This window comes from Arvicola amphibius, chromosome 3, assembly GCF_903992535.2.
Source record: "Arvicola amphibius chromosome 3, mArvAmp1.2, whole genome shotgun sequence".
NCBI lineage: Eukaryota > Metazoa > Chordata > Mammalia > Rodentia > Cricetidae > Arvicola > Arvicola amphibius.
The window spans coordinates 184,892,943-184,920,532 of record NC_052049.1 but is presented as its reverse complement, the minus strand read 5'-3'; the positions used below and the strand labels follow the sequence as shown (position 1 = coordinate 184,920,532).

At 52.8% G+C, this 27,590-nt stretch overlaps 1 protein-coding gene across 3 annotated transcripts; it reads right to left on the bottom strand.

The window, feature by feature from the left end:
- Nucleotides 1-26,443, bottom strand: Acvr2b (activin A receptor type 2B). Of its 3 annotated transcripts, none has more exons than XM_038322869.1 (11): nt 26,324-26,443; nt 5,304-5,511; nt 4,869-4,978; nt 4,592-4,743; nt 4,370-4,513; nt 3,056-3,199; nt 2,703-2,851; nt 2,099-2,213; nt 996-1,134; nt 783-913; nt 1-314 (listed from the first exon to the last, which is right to left on the bottom strand). In XM_038322869.1, the coding sequence occupies exons 1-11, from the start codon at nt 26,373-26,375 to the stop codon at nt 120-122; spliced, it is 1,539 nt and encodes a 512-aa protein (XP_038178797.1). In that variant the 5' UTR covers nt 26,376-26,443; the 3' UTR covers nt 1-119. The 3 variants fall into 3 exon arrangements, with proteins under 3 accessions (XP_038178797.1, XP_038178795.1, XP_038178796.1); XM_038322867.1 differs by lacking the exon at nt 26,324-26,443 and adding an exon at nt 21,040-21,278; XM_038322868.1 differs by lacking the exon at nt 26,324-26,443 and adding an exon at nt 21,040-21,278 and having other exon boundaries at nt 4,592-4,719.
- Nucleotides 26,444-27,590: the final 1,147 nt, after the last annotated feature.

The window sequence follows — 27,590 nt, the reverse complement described above, 5'->3', positions numbered from 1 at the left end:
TAAAATAGCAGCTGCATTTTATGTGTTTGTTGGTTATATGGGATTTCCAAAACAAAACACAACTTTTTTCCTTTTGTCTTCAGATCCACTGAGTCTGGAGAGACGCTCGTATCCTAGACTTAGATGCTGGACTCTTTAGGGGGCAGGTCCACATTGGTGACGGAGGTCACCAGAGAGACTAGACAGTCCGAGGTAGTGCCGTTGACCGACCTCCTGATGAGGGACACCCGCTCCTCCACACAGCCAGCAGAAAGGCGAGCCTCGGCATCATGGTCCCAGCACTCCTCAATGGTCACACAGAGCTGGGCCAGGCCCTGCAGAGCCGAGGGACGGAGGGAGGGAAGAATCTTTGTTAGGGCAGCAAGCAACGATGTGTTGGGATCAGGCAGAGCCGATGGACCAGTCACTGCCATTGCAGGTCATTTAGAAGGCTACAAACTGCAGGCCCCCATAGTCCTGCCCTCCCATCAGTCACCCCACTGAGTCCAGGCCTCCCATAGAGACCCATGGAACTGTGCACTAAACTTCAACACAGGAAGAAGAGGAACTCCTGTTCCCCTGGAGCAGCTGCACCTGCTAGCCTTGGAGTACTAAACTCAAATCAAATTGTACACAAAGTCCAAACACAAAGGCCCCACATTTAGCAATTGAGCCACAGTGGGGAGAAAGAGGAGGTCAGGGTCTATCTTATTCCCCACAACCTCAGAGATACATCCCTAGGGCCCAGGGAACATGGCGGCCCTTCCTACACCCCCACAGTCTCCTGAACCCCGCCCCCTCACCGGATGCTTCAGCCAGTGATCCTTAATGGTGGGCCTCATCTTCTTGTGGACAACCACCTCCTGCAGTTCCTCCAGTGAAGGGTGCTGGCCAATCTCCTCCTCAAAGGGCAGCATGTACTCATCGACAGGCCCTGAGAAGGAAAGGCTGGTGAGATCACCCGACGTCCAGCTCCCGGTCCCCAGCCCAGGACGAGGGGTTGCCACCGCACTCACCGTCTGCAGCCTTGCAACGAGAAACCAGCTCCCAAAGCACCAGCCCCATAGCGTACATGTCGATGCGCAGGAAGGCGTCTCTCTGGAAGTTGATGGCTCCCTCCAGTACCTCAGGGGCCATGTACCGTCTCGTGCCAACCTACAGGAAGACAAAGGAGGGCAGGGTCTCCAGAACCAGCTACACTCAAATACATACTCAGCTGGGAGAACCGCAGCCTGTGTACACCAGACCAATTAAGACAGAAAGTCAAAGCACAAAGCCCTGCTCCATCAGAGTTCAGATCATAGCTGATGATAACTGTAGAAACATCACGAAGTGGAGACAGTACTACGAACTATCTACACGGGTCCCAGAACATCCCGACAAGCTACTCCAAGAGCTTTGTGCTCTACCGAGATTACTACCTGAAGCAAAGCCAGGCACTCAGAAGGTGAGGCAAGAGAGCCGAGTTCCAGCCCCGCCTGAGCAACACAGAGACCCTCTAACAAACAAGGAGACGGAGACATGGCTAAACTTCTGTGGGACTTGTCACTCAAGTATGAAATCGAAGTTTGGAAACCTAGGACCCACATAAAGCAGCTTGCCTGCAACACCAGCGCCTGGAAAACAGAGGCAGGGTCCCCAGAGCAAGCTGGCTAGACTGATACGTGAAATGCCGGTTCAAGGGTAAGACCAGCCTTCGTATACAAGGGGGAGGGTGATCAAGCAAGACACCCAGTGACTACCTCAGGCTTCCACAAAACTGACCACTAAATAAAACATGCACGCATGTTCACGTGTGTGCGCGCACACACACACGCACACACACACGCATGCACACACACACACACACACACACACACTAAATGTATTTTTGAAAAATAAATAATTACAATAGAAAAAGACTAAAATACAGGAGGAGTGGCCGAAGCCCAAATGGGGATCCTGGACTGCTCAGCTGCCTGGTCGGAGGAAGCTTCGCCAACCTCCAGGCCTTGGTTTCCTGCTGGTGAGACAGAACCACGGTTCTCTGAGTTCCCTGGTAGCTCCACAGTCGCTCTGGCTAAGCGCAGCAGCAACAGTCCTATGCCGGCTCCTAACTCTGGCTGTCCAGACTCCTTACCTGCCCATGGGTGTCCCCTGGAGGCTTTCCCGGCTCAAACCGAACAGCCAGGCCAAAGTCTGCCAGCACAGCAGTGAGGTCACTCTTCAGCAGGACATTCTTGCTTTTGAAGTCCCTGTGGAGGCCCAGAGTCTAGCTGAAGCTCATCAACACCCAGGCCGCCATGAGCTTGAAGGATCAGGGCCCTCCTCCCACCATGGCTCTGTATCATTTCTGTAATTATCTATGGTTTGCCTTTTTAAGCTCATCCCAGGAGTAAAATGCCATCACCATTATACATAACCAAACACACGAGCTACACACCAGCAAGCATCAGCAAACAAACCTACATAGATTAAATAAATAAAGTCTTTTTAAGGATACAAAATGCTCTTGACCAACATCTGAGAACTAGAAAGGCCAGCTCTCCTAAGCAAAGGAGTCAGCACTTCCTCATGTGCCCACCAGAGGGCTCCAGAACACCAGCCTGGAGAGCTAGCTATCCCGGCACACAGAGAGGCCAGGTTTGCTCTGACACACCACAGGGAGGCACCACACTGGTTTCCAACACTAGCCCTCTGAGTAACCCAGCACAAGTGCAGGGAGAGCTCCTTAACCCAGGTACCTGTGGGCAATAGAAGGCTTGTGGCCCTCACCACGGCACCAGGGCACATCCTCGTGCAGGTACGAGAGGCCTCGTGACATCGTCTCTGCCACATGACACAGTTCGTTCCAGGTGATGATGTTCCCCTTGAGGTAATCCGTGAGGGAGCCCTAAAAGAAGGCAGCACAGATTGTGGCAAAAGCTCCAAATGCAGGACAAGATGCAACCCAACCCAGCCTCTGCAAAAACGCAGAATGGGCAGAAAGTGGCCCAGAGTGAGAGGTGCACCTGGTACAGGGGTCATCTAACCTAATCACAAAACCACCATGAGACCTATCTGTCCCGCTGGGGTCTTTCTGGCGGGTGTAGCTCACCTTGTCGTGGAAGGCTGTGATGAGCCACAGCTCCACCTCCAGGTTGGAGCCTCGCTTCTCGGCAGCAATGAACTGCAACAGGTTCTCGTGCTTCATACCTGGCGTGCTGAAGATCTCCCGTTCGCTCTGCCACGACTGCTTGTCCTGCGGCAGGGAGGCAGCTCAGTCCTGCTCCTCAGAACCCCACGCAGTACAGCCACCCAACACACCCATCTCCATGCCCACTCCCTGGCTTCCGCGCCTCAGCAGCTGGAAGACACATCTGGAGAACCAGGCCAATGGCAAGCCCTGAGGAGGCTGACGCCAGCACCCCAGTTTACAAGAGAGACCACAAATGCTGAAGGAGGTACCCAAGGTCAGTCAGCAAGCACTTGATTTGCTAAGCGTCCTGGGCAATAGCTACTTGGGTTGCCTGGTGTCTGAAGCCTCTGAGGAGATCATAAAGTCAAAAACCAAACTCAGGGCCTGGGGAGATAACTCAGGAGGTAAAGTCCTGCCTGACAAGCACGAAGACCCAAGTTCGGATCCCCAACAGCTACACGCCTTTAATCCCAGCACTCGGGAGGCAGAGGCAGGCAGATCTCTCTGAGTTCGAGGCCAGCCTGGTCTACAAGAGCAACCCCAGTGCTGGAAGTAGGAGGGTCAGAGATGGAGGATCCCTGGGACTTGCTTGCCAACTGGCCTATCCAATCAGTGAGTCCCGGGCTCAGTGAGAGACCTTGTCTTGAAAAAAATTAAAAAATAAGAAGCTGGAGAGATGGCTCTGAGGTTAAAAGCACTGGCTGCTCTTCCTGAGCACCCAGGTTCAACTCCCAACACATACAGGGAGGCTCACAACTGTCTGTAACTCCAGTCTCACGGATCCAACACCCTCTTCTGGCCTCCACGGGCAACAGGTATGCATGTGGTAAGCACAGACGCATGCAGACAAAACACCCATACACATAAAAATAAATAATTCTTATTAAAAATAAATAAAAAATTTGTAAAAGGCAGAGAGCCAGGCATGGTGGTACACACTTTTAACTCCAGCACTGGAAGTGGGAGTGGAGGCAGGTAGATCTCTGTGGGTTCCAGGCCAACAGGACTACATACTGAAAGACTGTCTTGAAAAAAAAGGTGGGGCGCAATAAAGGAAAGACTCGGTGTCAAACTCCAGCCTCCACACACAGACCTGTGCAAACATAAACATGTAAACCACATACATAACATGGAAGTAACAGTGAAACCCAAAGCCAACATGGGTCAAAGTTTGGCAGAGCCTGACCCTGACTCCAACTTGGACCACAGCGAGAAGACGGCCTGGACACTCACCTGGAGTGGGAAGATCTTTACAGCCACAAAGTCATTCATGAGCTGAGCCTTCCAAACGCAGCCAAAGCGACCCCGAGCCTTGATCTCCAGCAGCTGCAGTGGCTTCAGGCCCACCAGAGGGGATGGGGGTGGAGGTCCGGGGTCCTGGGAAAGCAAGGGCTAAAAGGAGTCTGTCCAGCCGTCCCTCCTCCCTGCCCTGCCCCCACGCTGACACCGGCTCACCTCATGGACGTCCACGTGGCCGTAGGGAGGCTTGCGATGCCGATACATCCAGAAGGCCAGCAGGACAATGAGGGAGAGGCCCCCAATGGGCAGCAGCGAGTAGGCCAGTACCGTGAGCAGGGTGGGGGCTGTCGGAGGTGGCTCGTAGGTGACTGGGGGACACACGGAGCCCTGTGTCACACAGTCCGCCCACTCCAACACTCCAGTAGATCCTGCAGCCACTCCCCACTGGCTCCAAGGCGCCCCACTTAGACTCCTCTTCCCACGGGCTCCTCACCTTCTGGGCCCCCAGGCTCCGGCAAGTGGGTGAAGCGCTCGTTGCAGAAGTTGCCTTCACAGCAGCAGAAGTACACCTGGGGGTTCTCCTCAGTGGCCACACACTCCTGCCTGAAGGCCCAGAGTCCACATTACAAACTCTGGGACAGGGAAGGCAGGACTCTCCCGGGCCCCTCCCCACAGAGCAGCTCCCGGGAACACCAGCAAGCAGGGTGAGCCTTCTTCCCTTGTAGAGTAACCCAAGTCTAAGAGCGACAGCCAGGCATAGACAGACACTGAAACGCTGCCTGAGATCAGCAGAGCGAACGCCACCAGTACAGGTGCTTGGGATCCTGGGCACGGCCACAGAAGCCGTTTTCCAACTCAGGTACCCTGAGATCAGGGGGTGATGAAAGCACGTTGTGGGCTTCAGCAGCGGGAACGCGCCCGGGCGTACCTGTCGTAGCAATTGAAGTCATCCAGCCAGCAGCCCTTTTTCACGAGCTCGATAGTGCCCGAGCTGTTGCGCCAGGAGGCGTAGCAGTGCAGCCGCTTGTCCTGCTCGCCCTCGCAGCGCTCCAGGCCGCTCTGGTTGGTGCGCTCCAGCTCCCAGTTGGCGTTGTAGTAGATACACTCCCGAGTCTCAGCCTCCCCACGCCCGGAACCTGCACCCCAGAGAGGAGAGAAGCTGAGTGCAGGCCAGTGACACCTGGAGAAGACACCAACCCACCCCTCTGCCCTGACACTGGACCCTCACCACCCACAGCCAGCACCTTAGGAAGACCAGGCTAGGGTTTTCTTCCCCCATGCCCTGCCCACACCAGCCCATAATCACAGAACTCCCTGCACTTGTTCTTGCCTGGTACAGGAGAACATCTAAGCTTATCTTAAAAAAAGAGGAAAAGAGGAAAGCTCCTGGGGTCACCAAGGGCCATTTTTCTCAGACAGGAGGGCTAAGCTGCAATCACAGATCAACTTTGCAGCTGGGTTTGGCCACACCCATCCACTCTTCCCCATTCTTCCCCAACAGGAGTTCCATCCAGTTAGCTGAACGTTCCTCCACATAGCCTATTCACCCAGCGCATCTATCCCATCAACCCTGCCAACCAGCCAAAGTGACAACTGCTCTGCCCACGATGACCCCATTAAACTTTGGGTGCAGGATGGAAAAAGAGCCGAAGAAGGCTGGCCTGTCCTGATCCCTCATGGGACCTCCCGACAAGGGGGTGGCATTTACTACCTCACTTCCAGAACCCTATGCGGAAACCCTAAAGGAAAGGGCATTAACTCAGCCCGTCCACACCCCAGCTTCCTCTAAACTGCCACCAGACCTGAGGTTAGCAGTGTGCTAAGCTCCTGATTGAATTCCAGAGCCCAGTGCAGAGACGGGGGTCCTGACTAGCTATTCACAGAGGTGTCTTCGCTACAGCAGGTCAGGTCGGAGCCACCATCACAACATCTCCCCGTCATGGTAGGAGGCTCCTGCCAGGGTGTCCCGGACTCGGGCAAACAGCCAATCTCAAAGCGTCAGGCAGGACCCACAAGTTCAAGGTGTTAACCAATCAGAATAGCAGTACCCAACCTGGCCCAGATGAAAGGTCTCAGGATCCAGAACAGGGCTCAAATAAAGGTAGGCACTGGCTTCTCCCAACCAGGACCTCACTCACAGAGACACATGCTGGTGGCCCAGTCAGGATTCTGTTCAAGTACAGGGCTTAAATCTGTGGGCAAGATTCTGAGGGGGAGAGTGCAGGCTTTAAAACAAAGCCTGAGCAAGTGCCCTGAGCCTGGGTGACACCTTTATTGCCCACATGCCCCAGGCTACGTGTGGCAGTAACTGGCAATGGAACTCAGTGAAGTACCCAGTCCAGAGAGAGCTACTTCTCTCCAACCTGGAGTCTCACTGAACCAGCAGCCATGTTAGCAGGGAGTTCCTGACATGTCGAAAAAGTGTGTGAGTAAAACAGCCCTAACAATCCCCAGGAGGAAATAAAGCATCAGCGCCACAAACACTTGGACGAGAAGCAGAAACTATTATTATTGTTTGTGTGTGTGTGTGTGTGTGTGGTTTTCTAAGACAGGGTTTCTCTGTGTAGCCCTGACTGCCCTGGAACTCACTCTGTAGACCAGGCTGGCCTCAAACTCAGAGATCCACCTGCCTCTGCTTCTGCTGGAATTAAAGACGTGTGCCACCATGCCTACTTGAGAAGTAGATTGTTCGTTTCTATGTGTCCTCAGCCATTGCTTCCTAGATGCCCAGCTTCCTCCGCAAGACTGGAAAGCTGACCCCCCAAACAGATGGGTAGGCGCACATGGACAGAGCACCATGAGTATACTGGTTAAAGGACTTTGGAAAGAAGGGCTAACAAGGCTGGGTGGCCTCAGTATGAAGCACTGTCCCTGCAGACGCTGAGGACGGACCTCGGGGCATCATGGATGTGTGGCTCCATGAAGCCAAGGCTTAACCTCCAACTCCGGAGGGCATCCACCTCCACTGTGACAGCAATCAGCCCCTTCTTCAGGGTCAGGAGTCACAGGGGAACAATACACACAGAGGGGGCTGAGGCTGCTCTAGCTCCTCTCTCCTGGCCACTGTCAGGCAGGAGTCCCTCTGGCACTTTCTGGGAAGTCCACCCAAAGGCTCAGGATGTCACCTGAGCAATTGCCAGACCCTTCATACTCCAAATTCTGCTCCGCGTCTCCTAGCCACTCTGTGGAGCGGTGACTGACACCCCTGCCTCCTAGGGTTGTGGCGATCCTTCCAGTCCAGACCTCACACCAAGCCAGCCTGCAAGCTTTGCATCCCATGTGACATTCCACACCCCTCCCACACCACACCCAGGCTACTGCCAGCCGGAGACCCAGCGGCCTCCCACTTCCTCTCTCCTCCCAGGCTCTCTCTCTACACACTCTCACACTGGCTATTTATAGCCAATGGCAGAATTCCAACCGCAAGGCCACCTAGCCTTTTAATAGATGAAGGCCTCCCACCCACACCCCCTGCAGTCAGGTCAGGAGTCTCTTCAACTGGCCCTGCCTGCTACCCATCCCACCAGTCCCCAGGACCATAGCCAAGGCAGGTAGGGATGGAGAACCTGGAGGAAAAGGGTGGGCGAGGCTGGAGCATGAGAAACACACGCACAGCGCATGCGCACGAACACTATGGGGGCAGACACTGGGGAGGAAAGCCCAACAAGTACCTACAGTTTAACTTAGAATCCGCCACCTAGGAGCTGAGGACACGGCTCAGTGGTTAAGAGCCCTTATTCTTGCAGAGGACAGCATCCACCAGCAACTCCAGTTCCAGGGGACTCCAATGCCCTCTTCTGGCCTCCATGGGCACTGCACACACATGGTACACATGCATGCAAAATAAAAATACTCAAAAAATAAAAATAAATCTTAAAAAAAAGGCTGATTTCTGTGAGTCCCACCTGTAGGTGTGTGCCATTCCAGACACCCACATTAGCTAGCTCATGCCACACCCTGAGCACTCTACAGATCAAAAGAACCCCGAGGGGCCACCTCACAGAGGCAGAACTGATGCACAGTGGCTTTGCAGCTACTCCCTGAAAGTCCCGTACTTGAGAGCCGTGGGCCCGCCAGTGTGATCTCACCCTCATGCCACTGTCCTTCGGCTGGACCCTCGGGCTACGGGCAGCAGTGACGTAAGCACCACGAAGCTACACAACCTACGTGGCCGTTTCCTCTCAAACACGCTGCGTCTGAGGAAACACTGTAAAATCCTTCTCCAGAATAGCTGCGCCAGTTTGTCTGCAGCTTCACTGGTCAGAGCCTCATCCACACTCCCCTGTGACACATATGGCACCTGCCCGACTACAAACCTTTCCCGGGAACCATTCCCATTTCTCCATGTGGGAAGGCTGAAGAGGTGGCTCAGCGGTTAAAAGTACCGTCTGCCATTCCAAAGGTCCTGAGTTCAATTCCCAGCAACCACCTGTAATGTGAGCTGGTGCCCTCTTGAGGAAGAGACCTGGTCAGACGTCCTCATTAACTTAGACCATGAAACCCAACAAGGACAGGTTCAATAGAACCACTGCATAAATTTCATTTCAAACTTTAAAGTCTATGTTCTTAGGAGTACCGTGTTTATAGCTGCATAGTAACCCCACCCCCACCCCAGCTTGTCATCTTGTCAAAAAGATGCATGTCTGGTGCTAACACGCCTAGGACATTTCTTGTTTTCTCACTTTATTTGCCTGCCACCTTTCATTTTAAGGTTTTCTGCCTACTTTCATTTTCTACAATTCAATCTAATGCTTTCCTAAAACCAGATATTCATGATTTAATATTTTTAATTCTTTTTCTTTTTCTCCCTTCCAGTTCTGGAGATCAAACAGCACTTCACTCAAGCTAACAAGCTCTACCACTGTCCTGTGCTTAAAATATCCTACGCTGCCACTTTGACCTGGAAGGGAAAGTTCCCTTCTAGTAAAGGGACTAATCTGAAGTGTAGCGCTAGGCTGTAAGCCTGGGGCAATCAGCCTTCCTGCCATCTCTCCCTGGAAGTGGTTTAACTCCAACACCTTTCCATTTTCATTAATATTTGATCCCCATGGGAATAAAACTTTAATGTTTTATATTCAGTATTTTATATTTTTGCTGCCTGTACCCATCTCCAGAACATTATTTGTGGTTTACACTGCCAAGAATGCTTTTTTGCTGCTATAATGGGATCTTGAGACTAGGAATATTAGCTACTTCGGGATTTAATCTGGCTTATCGCTTGAGGGGAGGAAGTCTGCAGTGAGGATGCTTGCAGCATGGGCAGGGGCGTGAGGATGCTTGCAGCATGGGCAGGGGCGTGAGGATGCTTGCAGCATGGGCAGGGGCGTGAGGATGCTTGCAGCATGGGCAGGGGTGTGAGGATGCTTGCAGCATGGGCAGAGGTGAGGATGCTTGCAGCATGGGCAGGGGCGTGAGGATGCTTGCAGCATGGGCAGAGGTGAGGATGCTTGCAGCATGGGCAGAGGTGAGGATGCTTGCAGCATGGGCAGAGGCGTGAGGATGCTTGCAGCATGGGCAGGGGCGTGAGGATGCTTGCAGCATGGGCAGGGGTATGAGGATGCTTGCAGCATGGGCAGGGGTGAGGATGCTTGCAGCATGGGCAGGGGTGAGGATGCTTGCAGCATGGGCAGGGGCGTGAGGATGCTTGCAGCATGGGCAGGGGTGAGGATGCTTGCTCACTGGGGTGGGCCAAGAAGTGGTGACAAGGCTTAGAAGTGGAGTTGAGCTACCAAACCTTAAGGCCACCTTCAGTGACCCACTTCTTCTGGCTAAGCTGTGACTCCCAAGGGCTCCAGAACCTGTGAAAACAGCACCACTAGGGAGTAGGAAACAGTATTCCAACACATGAGCCTTCAGGGGACAGTTCACACACCAAAACGTGGAGATTTCCTACTGTTTGGGAGTTCAAATGCTACAAACGTTTTGCTTGGGTTTTTTTTTTTTTTTTTTCCAGGATACAATCTTATCTCTGGCTGGCCTCAGACCTGTGATCCTATCCTAACCTCCCTGGATGAGTTGTGTACCACCACCTCAGACTTGTATTGGAAACTTAATCCTCGATGCAGAAAGGTTGAGATAAATGGGGCAGGGTGGCAGTGGTGGCACACGCCTATATCCCAGTACTCGGGAGGCAGAGGCAGGTGGATCTCTCTGAGTTCAAGGCCAGCCTGGTCTAAGGCTCAAAGCTACACAGAGAAACTGTCTGGAAAATTAATAAAAAGAAAAGGAAAGGAAAGGAGGGGATGGGTCATGAGGGCCCTTACTTCATGGGTGGATTAATGTAATAGCAGAGTGGGTTGGTGATCGTGGGGTAGGTTATAAACAGCCTCCCCACTCTCCCGCAATGTGACTCCTTCCACTGCATGAAGGATCACTAAGGCTCCCATAAATGTCAGAGCCGCACTCCTCACCCACTTACAAACTGTTCATGTGTGGTATTGTTACAACAGCAGCAATGGGCTAAAATACCCGCTAGCTACTTTCTCATCACTGCGACCAAATCCCTAACAACCTAAGGGAGAAAGCGATTGACTATTTGGGCTCCCGGTCCATCACAGCAGGCGAGGGGCTGAGCCTAGAAGCCAGTCCTCAGCTAGCTTTCTCCTTTTCTCTTTTTAATTTAGTCCGGATCCAGGGTGGGTCACCCGAGTCCAACCTCCCAGGAAATACCCTCAGACACATCCAAATGTGTGCCCATTAGTGGTCTAGGTTGTCTCTTAGCCCAGTCTCGCTGAAGGTGGGAATGAGCCATCACCTACCCCCCTTTCACACTGTCCCAACCCACCGTCTCTCCATTTCACTGTCTGATCTGTTTCTCTCTCACTTTTTTTATTTTAATTACTTATTGTTTCATGTGCACTCGTTTGCCTGCACGCTTATCTGTGTGAAGATGTCAGATTCCCCGGAAGTAGAGTTACAGGGAGTTGTGAGCTGCCGTGTGGGTGCCAGGAACTGAACCAGGTCCTCTGGAAGAGCAGCAGTGCTCCTAACCACTGAGCCATCTCTTCAACTCCTTTATTTTTATTTTGTAAGACGGCTTCTCTCTGAAGTCCAGGCTGTCTTGGAAGTCGCTAGGTAGAACAGGCTGGCCTTGAATTCAGAGTTTCACCTGCCTATTCCTGTCAAGAACAGTATCAGGCTTGCAAAGTATACACAGAACCCAGGGTTTGATGCCCAGCACCTAGAAAATAAAGAATAAAACAAAAACAAAAAACCCCACACCTGTGGTGTGTGTGGACCAGGAACAGAACGCAGGACTCCAGGAGAGCAAGCAATGAATGCCCTGACAGCAGACCATCTCCACAGCCATTGCCATCACCCTGGGTCAATTTTGATACTCTGTTCTTTGGTCACTTCCAGATCCCCCTCTCATTTATTTTTTATTTACTTTTATTATTTTTGTGTGTATGAGTGCAAATGAGTACAGCTGAGCTTCAAGGTCAGAGGCACTGGGTTCCCCTGAAGCTGGGGTAGATGTGATTATGAGCCCCACATGGTGCTGGGAACTGACCTTGGGAACATCTTTAATTTGATTTAGAGTTTCCCAGAACAGGATGATAGGAACTTTTCTAACTTCCAGTTCATGCTTAGAGTGACAGACTCTTAGAGGAACTGCTCCGGCCTCCATCCGCTCCCCTTTCACCCTAGGCTGAGACCATACAGGATCTTGCTGCTTTGTTAACCACAGGCTGCGTGCTCTCCCTAAAGGCAGGACGCCAAGGAAGTGTAAGGCAGGAGGCCCCAACCTCAATTCAATGTCTACTGAACCCATGTCTCTAACTTATGGAAATGGGCAAGATTACAGGAATGAGAATTTTTAGCAAGGTGTGTATGTCTGTGTAAGAGTATATGCCTGGGGCTGGAGAGCTGGCTCAGAGGTTAAGAGCACTGGCTGCTCTTCCAGAGGTCTAAATTCAATTCCCAGCAACCACGTGGTGGTTCACAACCATCTGTAATGAGGTCTGGTGCCCTCTTCTGGCCTGCAGCAGACATGCAGACAGAATACTGTATACATAATTAATAAATAAATCTTTTTTGAAAAAAGAGTATATGCCCTAAAACTGGGTGGTACTGGCGCATGCCTTTAATCCCAGCACTTGTGTGGCAGAGGCAGGCAGATCACTATGACTTTGAGGCCAGGCTGGTCTACAAAGAGAGTTCCAGGACAGCCAGGGCTACACAGAGAAGCCCTGTCTCAATAAACCAAAAAGAAAAAACTCAAACCAAACACGTATACGAGCTGTGCATGGAGGTCAGGGTGCATGTAAGATTCCCAGAGCTGGAGTTACAGGAGTTTGGGAGTCACAGGATGTGGTGCTAGGAACAGAACTCAAGTCCTCTGGAAGAGGCAGAAGTGATGAACTGGGGGGCCACGTCTGCAGCCGAGGGTGACTGGTGGAGGAGCCGGACGTTTCCAGCATCTTCATGCTCTTCCCTCGCGTTCCCACACATGCAGCTCGCTACACTTTTCTTAGCTTTTCAGAGGCTTTCCCATTCACTCGTCCACTATAAATGCCACAGAGGACCCGAGAGCATTTCCCACAGCGATAGGACAAAGCCAGGACACCTCATGTCACCTCTAGACCAGACTTCATCAATATGTCCCTGACGGCACTGTTCCACAGAACAGGGTGTGGTCCAGGGCCTTCTGCCAGCCCTGTAATTCCTGAAGAACACTGGAGAGTGCCTGCCCTACCAGGTGAACACCAGGACTACAGGAATACATCCTGACTCCGCTGCACAGGGAGCTTTACACCAAAGCTGAGCCCGATGGTATAAAAGAACCCACAGACAAACTCAGAGAAAACTCAAGAGCTGGGGAGTGGACAGAGAAGAGGAACCGACCACACAGACCGCCCCCCCCCCCACTGGCCATGGACAAAGCTGGGCATCAGGACTCCCCCACCACAGAAACATCCAAGCCTTGGCACTCTATGGCATCAGATGTCACTGTAACAATTAAGTAAAAAGGAATCCAAAGACAGAGTGGGCCCGTTAGGGCAATCAGACCCCGACCCTCATGGTTGGAGGCTGCCTTGCCCAAACCCGTAGAGCTGACTAATTCCTGGAGGCATAAAACAGACTCTGGGCCAAAAAGAGCAGAAAGAAAGAAAATCTGCCTCCATCTGCCCTTTATCAAAATGTACTGGCACCTAGTTATGGTGGTGCATGCGTTTAATCCCAGCACTCGAGGCAGTTGGATCTCTGAGTTTAAGGCCAGCGGGGTCTAGAGTGAGTTCCAGGACAGCCAGGGCTACAAAGAACCTGTGAGACCCTGTCCACAAACAAACAAACAAATACATAGTTCTGAAGAGCTGGGGAATAGCTAAAGTTGAGGGCGTGTACTGCTCTTAGAAAGGACTGGAGCACAGATTCAGACATGCACACACATATAAAATATATATATTTTTTAATGTACTAGAGGGTAGACGCCACCAAAACCAGAAGGAAAACAGAAAACAAAACTTCAAGTTCCAAACATAGATGTAATTGATGGGTATGTTCTGGGTGGTGATGGCAAAAAATGCAGGATGAGAAGCCAGGCGAGGATGGGAACTCTCTAGCTGACCCCAGAACTATGCGGGAGTGGAGCAACTCCACACAAGCAAACAAGCCCCAAGGAACTAACTGGTCAGGTATTTCAGCAGCTGCTCACCGCAGAGGAATTCATTCAGTCAACAGAATTACCTGTTGTAACAAACTCAAACAGCAGCAGGTGGTACCAGCAAAATCAATGTCTTTGAGAGGAACATAGCAGAATCTAGAGTCTCTGTAGATGCCATTCACAACATGGATATTATCCCCATTTCAGTGTAGGCCAGCCTTAAGACAACTGATGCAGGAATTAGCAAAGAGGCTAAAGTAACACAAGTATTTCCAAGATGCAAAACAAATGCATCTGGGGGCTGCGGGGCCAGATAGCTCAGCTGGGAGAGCTGCCTAGTCCTGGCCTGCAAATCCACACTCTTCCCAGCTTCACAACACCTGTCCTTCAGTCCTTCAGAAAAGGGACTGGCCCGGGTTAGCAGAGGAGGAAGGCCCTGGTTTATTTGTGTGTGTGTGTGTGTGTGTGTGTGTGTGTGTGTGATGCTCAATTTAAAATTCACCACAAGGGGCTAAAACTTTATAGCAGTTTGGATCTGAAGCTTCCCCTGCAAAAGTTGGGGGACTACCCCCCCCCAAGCTGGTGACAAAGACAAAGAGTAAAGTGCCCTTGGGGCTGAATCTCATCTGCCCCTTCCCCCTTTCCCTCGCTCTCCTGACAGCTCTGAGGTAAGCAGCTTCCTCCCACCCTTCCAAGTCACTGCCTCCTCTCAGACCTTGATGGAGGAGGGTCATCTGTCTGTGTTACTTTCATTGGTTAATAAAGAAACTGCATTGGCCCTTTAATAGAACAGAAAATTAGGTAGGCGGAGTAGACAGAACAGAATTGTGGGAGAAAAAAAGCAGAGTCAGGCAGGCGCTTCAGGCAGTCACCATGACTCTCCTCTCCAAGACAGATGCAGGCTAAGATCCTTCCTGGTAAGCCACCACCTCGTGGTGCTACACAGATTACTAAATATGGGTTAAAGCAAGATATGAGAATTAGCCAATAAGAGGCTGAAACTAATGGGCCAAGCAGTGTTTAAATGAATACAGTTTGTGTGTTGTTATTTCAGGGCATAAGCTAGCCAGGTGGCCGGGAGCTGGGTAGGAAGCTGCCCGCTGCTCCCATCACTACAAGACCTAAAGCATCAGCACCAAGCCATTTCAGAACGAGCAGTGTTGCCGTCAAACAGGGATATGATGACCCCATCTGCAGCACACCCAGGTCGGCTTCTGCTGGTTGTGTACTTAAAGCCATTGCCGGTCACTAAAACTGGGCAATGGTAGAAACAAACTGAGGCCTAGGAGGCGGCAAAGGCTCTAGAAGGCATTGATGGGTGCTTCTGGATGACAATAAAGACATTATTAGCCTCAGAACATTTTAATTCAACATTAGGATTTGTCTGGCTCTTTGAATAACAAATTAAAAAGGGCTGACTGTACCCAGCCCTTGCTCAGTACTGGGCCTCTTGTCTTCCCAGTCTCACAAGGCTGTCACACACAGCAGCAGCAGCGTGGGCTCTCGGCTGCCCCAAGGGACGACAGAAAACAGACCCTGAGGCTAAAGTTATCTCTCACCAGAGTTGCAAAAATCCTGCCTGCAAATCTTCACCCATCTTAGCTCCAGGAATTCTCTGGTCTGTTGCCTTCAGCAAATGGACTGCACCCGATTAGCAAGAGGGGACCCTGCATCTGCTTTTTACCCATCTTCTAGACACCCCCCTTCAGGACCACCGTGTGCCCCAAATGCACAAACATGCAAACAGCCTAGATTCCTAACTTCCTTCCTTCTGCCTGTGTGTTTCAGATGTGTTGGGCACAACATCTGGGTATACTTCCAACATTCCAGGCCTTCTCGTTTGTCCTCTGAAGTGCTACCCTATCGTCTGCCCTGCACGCACGGCTTTTTTGCTTCCTCTAGTCTGTCTCGATAGTTCCAGCCTTTGCTAAGATTCACAGCCTGAATTCTCTCACTCCGCAGTAAAACTGTCTTGGGACTTCAGAAAGCAAGGAGGTGAGGGCCCAGACAAACAGACAGAAAGAAAGACACCAGGTTCACCATTGTAACCCATGGAAAGTGTTAAGTAGCTTCCAGCTGAGCTTAGCATCTTGGGCCTTTACTTCTGGTACAGGACAGAGGCAGGCAAATCTCTGGGAGTTCCAAGAAGATGCCCTGCCTCAAACAACAACAAAATAAACAGATAGGCGGTAGAAGAGGTCACGAACCATCGTTTTAAGAGGAAACTCCGAGGACGCGGAGAGCAAAAGCCACAGCGGCAGGCAGCACTGCAGGCCAATAGGAGGGAAGGGCCTCTTCCATCCAGCCAGTTGGCATCCGACTCTTGAACTAGAGTCTCAGCGCCATGATTTTCCACTAAGGCCACTGTGCAGACAGAGGCACAAATAGTGTGTGTCACCAGGACAACGTCAAAGAGCCAACTGGGACATTATGCATACTAGAGACATTGCCACAAGTACAGTGTCATCAAAATCCACGAGCAGGGCCTGACAAGTGGGCCCACATCAGGACAGCTTAATCAAGGCACCTAGAAGCCGGACTCTGGAAATCACGCCATCCCAAAATGCCTTCCCTACTTTTACATGTAATCACGACAGAAGGCTGTATAAGGGATCCAGAGACATACTTGCCCACATAAAGAAATTCCTGAGGCCCTTCTATTACGAGATTTTTATTACCACAAGTACAACCAGAGTCTTGGCACGGCAACATTTTGTCAAGCACACTGTGCTCAGAGGCAGTGCCCACTACTAGCCTGAGCTCTTCAGTCACCTTCAGCAGGTGGCACCGTCCCAAAAGAGGGCAGAGGTGACACACAGCATGGTAAGTGGCACAAACACACATGGCTATCACGAACTCAAGCCCATGCATCCCGCCAGACTGTGGTCATGTTCCTTGTTAGCACTATAACCACAACACCCCAACAAGGAGCAGCTGCTGATGCGGGCACCTTCACAGTGCAGCTACTTCATTCTCTGCGGTCCAGCCCTGTGGTCGAGGCTGAAGTCCAGAACCCCAGGAATCAACACGCTGCCATCTCACCCAGCTCCGGCGCCTACTGCACCGCTGCCCATTTTCAGTGCTAATTTAAATGGGAACTACAGTTAAACAGGTAGGGCAGGAACTAGATCACCATGACTTGTGTTCATTTATCTACTAAATGATATATAATCAGAAAGCCCACCAACAGGAGACTAAATAAAACATAGTCTATATCCTTACTTGAGAATTTTGCATGGCTATTAAATGGTAAACCAGGTATGGTGGTGCATGGCTTTAATCCCAGCACTTGGGAGGCAGAGGCAGGAGAATCAGCACAAATCTGAGGCCAGCCTGAGCTACACAGTGAGTTCCAGGCCAGTCTAGGCTACAGTAAGACTTTGTCTCAAAAGTCAACCAGTCATGGTGATCTAGCCCCTGCCCTGCCTATTTATAAAAAGGGGGGGAGATATATGTATTAGAATGGCTGTGTACATGGATCTGAGTTTAAAAGACATTAAAGTCACAGTGAGTAAGATGGATCCACACACAAACTGTTCAGAGCTGTGAATGTGGTCATGTAATCTAGAACAAGCCAAGCTAGCGTACACTTAGGAGATGGGTGCACAATAAGAACGGAATGAGGGCTTCAGAGCACACTTGGCATTCCCCAGGCCCTGACTGCAATCCCAAGTCACTGGGACGGGGAGTTTGGGGAGACACAGACTACTTGTAAATGTCTAATGCTTGATCGCAGGGCAAATTGCACTGGTACACCCACGTCTGTGGAAACGCATCAAGAGCTAGCTCGTGCCGGGTGGTGGTGGCGCACGCCTTTAATCCCAGCACTCGGGAGGCAGAGGCAGGCGGATCTCTGAGTTCGAGGCCAGCCTGGTCTACAAGAGCTAGCTCCAGGACAGGCTCTAGAAACTACAGGGAAACCCTGTCTCGAAAAACCAAAAAAAAAAAAAAAGAGCTAGCTAGCTCGTGGCAATTGCGCATTCTTCTTCAAATAATTTGTTTAAATCATTATCTTATGGGCATGGCTGCTTTGTGTGAATGTATGTCTGTGCACCACGTGCACTGCCTGGTGCCCACAGAGGTCAGAAGAGGGCATTGGATCCCCTGGAACTGGGGCTACAGAAGACTGTAAGGCACCATGCAGGTGCTGTGAGGCACCATGCGGGTGCTGGTACTCAAACCTGAGTCCTATGAGAGTAGTCAGTGCTCTAGCCACTGAGCCATCTTTTTAGCAGCGCCACCCCCCTCAACCCCAGTTTTAATTTTTGTGCTGCGGCTCAAGCGCAGAGCCCTGTACATGCTGAGCATCTTCTACTCCTGCTTCTACAGGCACCAGGTTTTGCTCCAGCCATCACCAGTCTTCTGCGTGGACCGGACACTTCAACCAATGCCTGCAGCAGTGAGTCCGTGTTTTGATCCCATAAACTTAGATGACAGAAAGAGCCAGCTCCCACAAGCTGTCCCTGACCTCCAACATGCATGCCATGGCACCTCCCACACATTCTAAACATTTTTAAAATGTAAACAAATAATAAAACTATTTGTAAGTATTGCCTATAGTCGCACTAAAGGGGAGAATGCCTGAAAGAAAATGTACCAACCACAAAACTCACCTGAGACGAGAAGGTAGCTCAGTTGGAACAGCCTTTGCCTAGCATTCATGAAGCCCTAGGTCCTATCCCCAGTACCACAGAGACTGGGTGCAATGAAGCACACCTATAAGCGCAGCACCCAGGAGCTGGAGGCTGGAGGATCGTACTTCAAGACTGGCAGTGGCGGCCACATAGCTGAGTCCAAGGCAGTTTGCACTACATGAGACCTTGTCTCAGAAAGGGTGCAGGAGACAGGAGCAGGGGAGTGACTCCGCAGGTAAAGTGCTTGCTGCTCTTGCAGAGGACCTGGATTCCAATCCCAGCACATCGCCAAGCTCACAACCACCTGTGATTCCATTTATAGGAGATCCGAAGTCTTCTGGTCTCCATGGGCAATGCATGCACACAGTACACAGAAACATACAGGGTCTGTACATGCAAACGTGTGTGTACACAAACATATATGCATAAAAGTAACTTTTTAAGGGGGAGAGCTTACTCAGGAGACACTAAGCTTTTGTTTTCCGAACTCTGTTTTTGAGACAGAGTTTCCACAGCACAGGCTAACCCCGAACTCCTCATCCTCCTGCTCCTCCCAAGTACTGGAATTATAGGCACGTACTACCCACCCAACTTGAGACCCTGGCTGTACCTACTAACAGCTTTTTCTGCGACTGAATAAATGTGTTCCTTGAATGGCTATACACTTAATAAAAATTAAGGGTGGGGGGGATAAGGCTCATGTGCTCGCTCTCCTCACAGTGCTTAGCCAAGAGACAACTTGATAAGAGAAGGTTTGGGTACAAAGGTTTTCACTGTAGAGGAAGCAAGCCCAGCCCCACCCTTGGGCAGGGGTCACTTGCATTTGTCAACTAAGCCCGACTCCCTGAAACTTCTAAGCCACTTGGCAGATGAACCTTGTCCCAGGTGTTTTGTGCAGTCACTAGATCTCCTGGGGGCCTGGGCCAGACAAGGCTCCCACTGAACCCAACTTCAAATTCACATACAAAGGGAATCCCCCAAAATACACAAAAGAAAAGTTTCCTAACACCCAGCTGCAGCCCCAGGGCTTGAGAACTCATTACAACTTTCTGTATTAATGGACAGGTAACAGGTTGGGGGTGGACGGTGAAGAGAGCTGACAGTAACAGGATATCAGACGGCACTGTCTCCATACCTGGAAACACCATGCACCGCTGCACAACCAGAAGAAAAAACCGTCCCGGCACGAACACTCCAGTCAGCCTCCGGCTGTCTTTACTGGTTCAAGTCTGGAGCGCAGGCAAGCATCCCTCCCTCTACTTAGATGGACAGACGACAGCTGGTCTGGTCATCCTCCCAAATACCGGGTCACAAACATGGAGAAGCAGCCTCCTCCACATTCTAGCCAAGAGCTTGGGTTTCCAACAGCCTTCCCTTTCCTCCCAGAACTAATTTTAGCCTCCTTGGTTCTCAGAGGTAGAACCGAAATAGTCTGCTGAGGAACACGTTTACAAACAAGAGCATTGGCTTAGCCTCACAAAACACCTCAGCTGTAGCCCAGAAAGTAGCCAGGGAGAGGTCCCATTGTTCAGCAGGCCAGGCCCCTCCAGAACATTCCCAAGGGAGGGGGGCCGCAAACCTGCCCAGTGGGCCAGGCTCTCTCCAGCCCCAGCACTCAAGTGTCACGTGTCCATGAATGAGAACACCAGGCTGATCTGTCAGTCCCCAAGAGGATCTGAAAAACCTGTGTGCACAGCAAGAGGGAAAGAGTGGGGCTGCCCAAGGCCAGAAGCCATAACTAGCCTCGTGCCAGGAGGAGGCACCCTTGACCCTGGGATGATTCAGTCCCCACAACTGTCACAAATGGAGGTATTCTGCCGACCTTAAGGACCAGGTTGGAGGAAGGCGGCAGTGTCTCCCAAACCAAGAACCTGGGTACCCAGAAGCAGCTCCAGTGGGCCTGCCAGGAGCAGCCACCTCTGGGCTAGGGCTCATCTGTCAGTGCAGCCCACACTGAGTCGAAAAAGAAGCCAAGAATAAGGGATGTCTGACCCAAGCAAAACACTGGTGACGGCATGGGGGGAGGGGCCCAATCCAAGAATTCTAGGAAAGCAACCACACCTTCATGAGGAAATGAGCCTAGGTCTCACCTCGGCACACGCTTCACAGGGTAATGTGGAGCGCTTGAAAGGCTTGCGAAGCGGCTTGCGCCCACCTTGCTGCCTACCAGAAAGCAGCTCCAAGCACGGTGAGCTCTTACTGAGTGGAGTCACAAAGGAATGCCCCCAATCCTCGACAGAACTCTGCATAAAAAGGAACCTGAAACACAGCCCAGCCACAGGAGCTGCCGGCCTGCAGAGGCCAACATACAGGCCTCTGTGGAAGCCCACCATGTCTGTCACAGCTTATAGCACTACACCTTTCTGAGGCAAGGCTTGCCCACCACACACCTCCCAAGCCCAGTGGGAAAAAAGACAAGCCCATACCTTTGGGGCGAGGCTGCCCCCCTGCCCTCGCGTCCTGGGCCTGGTCGTTCCAGGCCCACAGCCGCTGCGGCTCCTCTGAGCGCCACAGGGCAGGCCCACTCGGGGGGAAGGGCATGCCAGGATCCTGCTACAACCCCCTGGGCTCGGCAGACAGGTACAGCCTGGGTTTACCCAGCTCCCAGGTGAACAGAGAGGGGGTGTCGGGCAGGCGGAGCCCCAGCAACAGGCACTTCCTGACATTCTGTGCTTGCGGGAGGGAGAGGCAGGAGTGCCAGCCTCAAGGCAAAGGCCAGAGCAGGTGGGCGGGTGCAGGCGGGCAAGCTGCCCGGCCACCCACAACGGGCCGCCTCCCTGAAACCCGAACCACTTCTGGGAAAACTCAAGGACGCCAGGATTCTCCTCAGTGGCAGCCGGTCCGTTGGAACCATTGATTCTGAACCAAATGCACACTCAAACAGGCTCAGCTGGGCAGGAATGGCCTATGAGGGTGACCCCAGCTCCTTCCCTGACTCCAGAGGGAGAATGACAAATGGCACTGTTTAAACATGACCCCATCTCCTCCCACAACTGTCTACCCCCATAGAAGCTGGACGTACTTGAGCACTGGTTCTCAATCAACCTAAGTATGATTTTGTCCCTACCACTTAGCGATGCCCGGAGTCATTTTCACATGCCATGTTCAGAGATGCGATACTGGAATTGGCCAGCAGAGGCCAGAGATGCAGCTAAGTAGGCATCTTCAATGTACAGGACAGCCCCTTCACCCCTGTCCCCATCCCTCCCCATGTAAACAGAGAACCCACAGATACAGATGTTCATGGTGAGCAAGGCTGGGAAACCCTGCTCTAGAGAGGCCCATGCAGCCAGCAATGTCCATCCAGGCTGTCTCCTAAGTGTGGTCTAGGGGACTGGGAGACAACTCAGCTGGCAATGCATGCCATACAGGCACAAGGACCATTGGATACCCAGCATCCCATAAAAAGCCAGGCAGTGTAGCAAGCATCTGTAATCCTAGCTTTAAGGGGAGTTCCAGGGTTAGAGAGATCTCAGATCTCAAAAATGAAGCAGGGACCAACCAGTGAGATGTCTCTGCAGAAAAGCTTGCTTGCTGCCAAGCCCAGCACCTGGAGTTTTAGTCCCAGGACCCACTGTGGAGAACCAACTTCCACAAGTTATCCTCTGACCTCCACATATGCACTGAGCTGTGGCACATGCCCACAAACTAAAACAAAATGCTTTTAAAAGACAGAAGAAAAACAAGGGGAGGAGTAATGTAAAGAAGTTAATGGTGATCTCTGGCCTTGTCATGCAGCCACATGCACAGGTGCACACGTACACGCGTGCATACACACACACACACACACACACACACACACAAGCCTGAGGGTATGGATAACTATGAATGGTCCCGAATGGTCCAGATTTGCTCTTTTCCCTTCATCCAGTGCATCCCAGGCCACGGTAACAGGTTAGCATCTGTGAGTGGCTCTGAACTCAGGCTCTGATACCCTGTGGGTCCCATCGGCCCTTCTGACCTCCCAAGTAGAGAGGCATTTAGCATAGGCATGCAGAGAGATGGCTTCCTGATGGGGAAGAAACCAAGGAAATAGAGTGATGGACAGAACCACGAGTAGCAGCAGTAAAAGCAAGGACGTGTCCCAGACCGGAACAGGGGAAGCAGGGGTACTGAGAGAAATAATTCCAATATACACAACCTCCTACAGACAGGCTGCCCCTCGGGAGGGCTGCCTGCAGGGGAGTCAGGATTTTACAGATCTGGAAAGGGACCAGAAGGGCATGCACGTACACCTGTACAAGTACCCATGTAGGCACTGGTTTGTATTATCTGTTCAGTTTTCTTAGATTCTCAGAGCAACATGGCAAAAAGCAACGGGTCCCCCAGGGGCTCCCTTGGGTAACTGCCAAGGCAAAGACAGAGGCTTGTGGGACTCTGGGTTCCAATAAGGGCAGCAGAGGGCTACAAAAGTCCACCCAGATAGGACGCAGGCAGAGGGGTCGGCCTGAAGTTTCCACTCAGCTACAGGGTCTGCATGGAAAGCCTCTGAAGCTGAGAAGGGCACCCACTCCTTCCAAAGGGCGTGCCCGCCTGATAAGCAGGCAGTATGAAATGACCACTGGCAAGACAGAGAACAGGGGACATCCTCTCTGGAGAGGGACTTCCATGACTCTAGCCCTTGGCCTTGGCCTCTCCCACTACAATTGACCAGAAGACTAAAGGTTACTCTTTCATAATACAAACCTCCACCCACGAGGAAATGGACAAGAAAGAAACCTCTGTGTCAACGGTCAGTCTATAAGGATGCTTCGGGGCAGTGAGGACCCAATAGGAGCCTTCTCAGCACCTGGCTCCGGCTCCTCCAGTCCACCCCGAAGCTGTCAGCTCTGAGCCCCAACCACAGAAACAGATGTCGAGAATAGACATCTGTGCAATGTGCAATGTTCCCTGCAATGCAAGAGCCAAATGCCAGTCACCCAAGGATGAAGGGGCCAGGCAGAGCTAGGAAGACTTCCAGAGGTATCCAGATTGAAACATCACTTCTGCCTTCCCTCTCAGCCTGTGCTGTCCAATACAGCACCAACTAGCCAAGTGTGACTACGGAGAACCCGAGTTGTGCAAAGGTGGAATTGGCATGCTCACACCGTATTTTGAAGTTAAAGAAATCTTTCAAGTTCTTTAACTGTTTTAATGGTGATTGTATGTTGAAATGATCACTCCTTAAATTAATTCCACCAACTATGAAAAAGAGCAAGACTCTACCCCCAAATTCATATGAGAAGCCATAACCACCAATAATGGGACCTCGAAGAAGCAGTATAGGTTGGACTGGACCATGAGGGTGGAATCCTCACTGTAGGATTACAACTCTTAGGGTAGACCTGACCATCCCTGCACCCTGGTCTGGATTCTAGAACCAAGTGAAAATAAGCACTGTTGACTTTTAATTATATATTTAAACATATCTATCTATCTATCTATCTATCTATCTATATGGTTGTTTTAACTTTATTTATGAGTTACATCTGTAGTTATGTCTGTGCACCATGTGTACGCCTGGTGCTCTCAGAGGCCAGAAAGCATGGGACCCTGCTGGAAGAGGGGTCCCAGATGGTTGTCATGAGTCACCATGTGGGTGTCAGGACTCTGCAAAAGCAGCAAGCACCCTTAACCACCTGGCTACCTCTCCAGCCCCAATTCTGCTGCTTGAATCACAGAGTCCTGTGGTATTAGGGAAGCCAGAACACACTAAGACACAACTATTTCTCCTTCCTTTTACTAATGCGACTATTGGGAATTTTTAACTTAAATATACCTGTCCATGTTCCTAGGCCCCTGTGAGCAGCACAAGTATAGCGCTCTTCTTTATACCACAGGGTTGAACATTCTGAAGACAGAGCCAGGAACATGAAGGAGAGACCGTTTTGAAGCCTGGAGGGCCAGTTCTGCCCCACCAGGACCTGGGGAAGCTCTCCTCTAATTCCTTAAAAGACAGAGCAGTGGCCACTTTGAAGTGTAACAACAACAGGTGACTCTACCTTCCCCAGGGAGAAAGCCAGGTTCTGACACAGAACAAATGCCTCTCGGCATTCTGCTACGCACTCACTCGCCAAACAGTGCAAAGAGAAAGTAGACACAGCCCCAGGGACCACCTCTCACCCTGCCCCAAGATGGGAGGTAACTGATGAAGTCAAATTGGGACTAACTGGGGTAGTGATGTCCAGATTCCGAGTCTGAGGCGTACTGTCCTGAGAGCACCCTTTCAACAGGCCTGGACTTGAAAGGGACAAGGCAGATTAGGAGTAGAAACCCGGGCGATCAAGAAGCAGCTAGGGGATTGCTATGTACCCTTGGTTCAGTCCACAGCTGCCCTCTCCAAAGCAGGCAATGTTTTCCATCACTTCCAAGCCACTTCTTCACGTTTTCTTGGGGAAAACGTGAAGAGCAACACTTCAGTGAATGGCAGAAAGAAACAATGTTCAACTTGAGCACACCGCTTGCTTCGCCTCGATCACACAGCATCGAAACCGCTTCCCAACAGTGTGCTCCAGTAGCAAAGTGGTCTCTGTCCTCTGGCTCGTGTACTCACGCTCCACCGCACCCAGATTCGTGCAAAAACTCTCAGGGTCGGAATTAATTATTAATTGCTAAGCCTCACTACCTTGCAAAAGAAGGGAGCAGATTAAGGGTGGGGGATCCCAGTGGGGAGTGCAATGGCCATCTGGGATACCCACCCCCGCAACAGCATGGGGGGATCCCAGCCCCTCCCCTGCACTCCGGGCCCCGCCCCTCGCGGATTTCCCAGACTCTGCGCTGCTGCCACCTCGGGCGGCAGGGGACCCGAGCTGCATGTGTAATGGGGGTTGGGAACAAAGACGCGCAGGACCCAAAGCCCCGGCCACCGAGCACCAGCCGTCCCAGTCACCACGATCTTTCCTCTGGAGTCTCAATGCCCAACTGTCCGCGTTTCCCAGGACTGCCCCAAGCCCATCCGGGTGCTCCTACCAGAGTTGGGCATACTTCAGCACCACCGGGACAGAGAAATCCGTGCCTGAGCTTGAGGGGCGAAAGCGCTTTCCCAGCACAACTTCGCGCGCGCACACCCACACGTCCCGTTCCCAAGCAGACGCGCACCAGTCACCCTCATCCCGCAGCCGCCTGCGGGCTGAGCGCAGGTCACTCACGCCCGCCACGTGCCGGCCGGAGCGATCTGAGACCTGTTGGTTCTCCTCCTCAACATTCTCCACTCCCAGTAGCCCAAAACAAAAGCGGTCCCACGAGGGCGCATCTGTAGCCCGCTGCAAGGAAAGCGGGTGCAGGTAGGAGCCACTTGCACGAGGATCGCGACTCAGAGTGGCGGGACGGAGTGCAGAGGGCTCCGAACAGGCTGTTGAAAAGCTGTTCGCTTTGCTTTGCGACATTGCCTCTCAGGGGCGAGCAGCCCCATCCCACCCACCCCCGATTAGATGCCCGGCCCGCCTGGCCGCTTTCCCCACGTTCAGGTTTCCTTCGCTCGGTTCCTGGGGTCCGCGAGCCCGCGGAACCTGAACCCCGACCCTGACGCTCCAGATTCCCCCATGCCTCGGCGAGCCAGAACCGTGCGGAGGGACCGCACGGGCGAGCTTGTCTTTACGATCGCGAGCCCAGCGCCCCGCGCGACCCCGATCCCAGGCAGGTGGCGCAGCGCCGAGGCCGCGGGGCCGCCCTTTGTTGGTAAACACCGCGCGCCCCGGGTCCCCGCACCCCCGCGCCGCGCCGGGTCCTTACCGGCGCACAGCGATCCCCAGAGAAGGGCGAGGGCCGCCCAGGGCGCCGTCATGTTCCGCGGCGCCGCCCCGCGGACACCCGGAGCCCGCGGGCAGGGCCGCGCTGCGCTCCCGGGGCGCGCAGGGCCCGGCGGCGGCTGCGCTCTGCTTCCCGCTCCTTCTCTGGGTCTCGCTTCCAGGCGCGCTCGCTTCTGCGCTTCGGTTCCCAGGCAGCGTGCAGGGATAGGGGCTCAGGGCCGCTGCGGGCGGCGCGCAGTGCGGCCCGGGCTATGGGGCGACGCGGGGGCCGGGGGACGGCGGCGGGGCGCGGGCCAGGGCGCGCCCGACGCGGGCATGGCGCAACGGGGCTGGGTCCGGGCCCCGGGCGCAGGGGCCGAGTCCGGAGGGGCCATGAACGGGGGGGTGGGGGAGGGGAGCTGAACCGAGTCCAAAATGGCTCCTGAGCGGTGGCCACGGATCCGAGCCAGCGGGGAAACCCGGATGTTGGATACAAAGAGGCGGGCGAGCTGGGCGGGGAGGGGGAGGGGAGGCGGGCCCTCCGGCCGCGTGGTCCGCGCCCCCCTCTGGGGCGGGGCCGGAGAGGAACAACAACACCGAGGCTCCGCCCCCAGCCCGCGCCCTCGGGAGGCCGCGCGCGTGCTGCACGGGCTCTGGGGACAGGCAGGGCGCGCGCTCGGAGCTGGTGGGATTGGACTGCGGCCCACTTGGCTGCGGACTTGGGACAACCCGTAGCCATCCTGCTTGATGCGGACCCCAAACTGTGGCGCCCACGCTGCGGGATGCATGTTCCTCTGAGACCCCTGAGTGAGTGGGTAGCTCCCGGACCCCATAGCCCGGGTACCTCTGTCCTCCAGCTCCCGTGCATCTTTATTGATGGACTAATTAACTGGCAGAAAAAAGCAGAAGTCTGAATTGGCAGCAGTTCCCCAGAACACACAGAGAGCTATCTCCAAGCAGAGGAGGACCCACAGAGTAGCTGCAGGTGGGAAAGAGCTGTTGGCGACCTGCTTCCTGAGGCGTCCTCAGGAGTCGTCTCACCTCCTCAGTCTCCCCCTTCCAGGGTTACCTGCCACGGTCCTCCCACCCATTTCAGGAATGTCCAGAACATGCAAATCTCTCCTCTTTTCACATGTACACACACACACACACACACACACACACACAGCAGGTTCCTCCATTTCAGATTCCACATTCCTTATTACACAACCAGAGCTTGTGAGGGTAGCAGGGCTCCCAGCTAGCCTGGGAAAGCTGGTCACAGCTCAGGG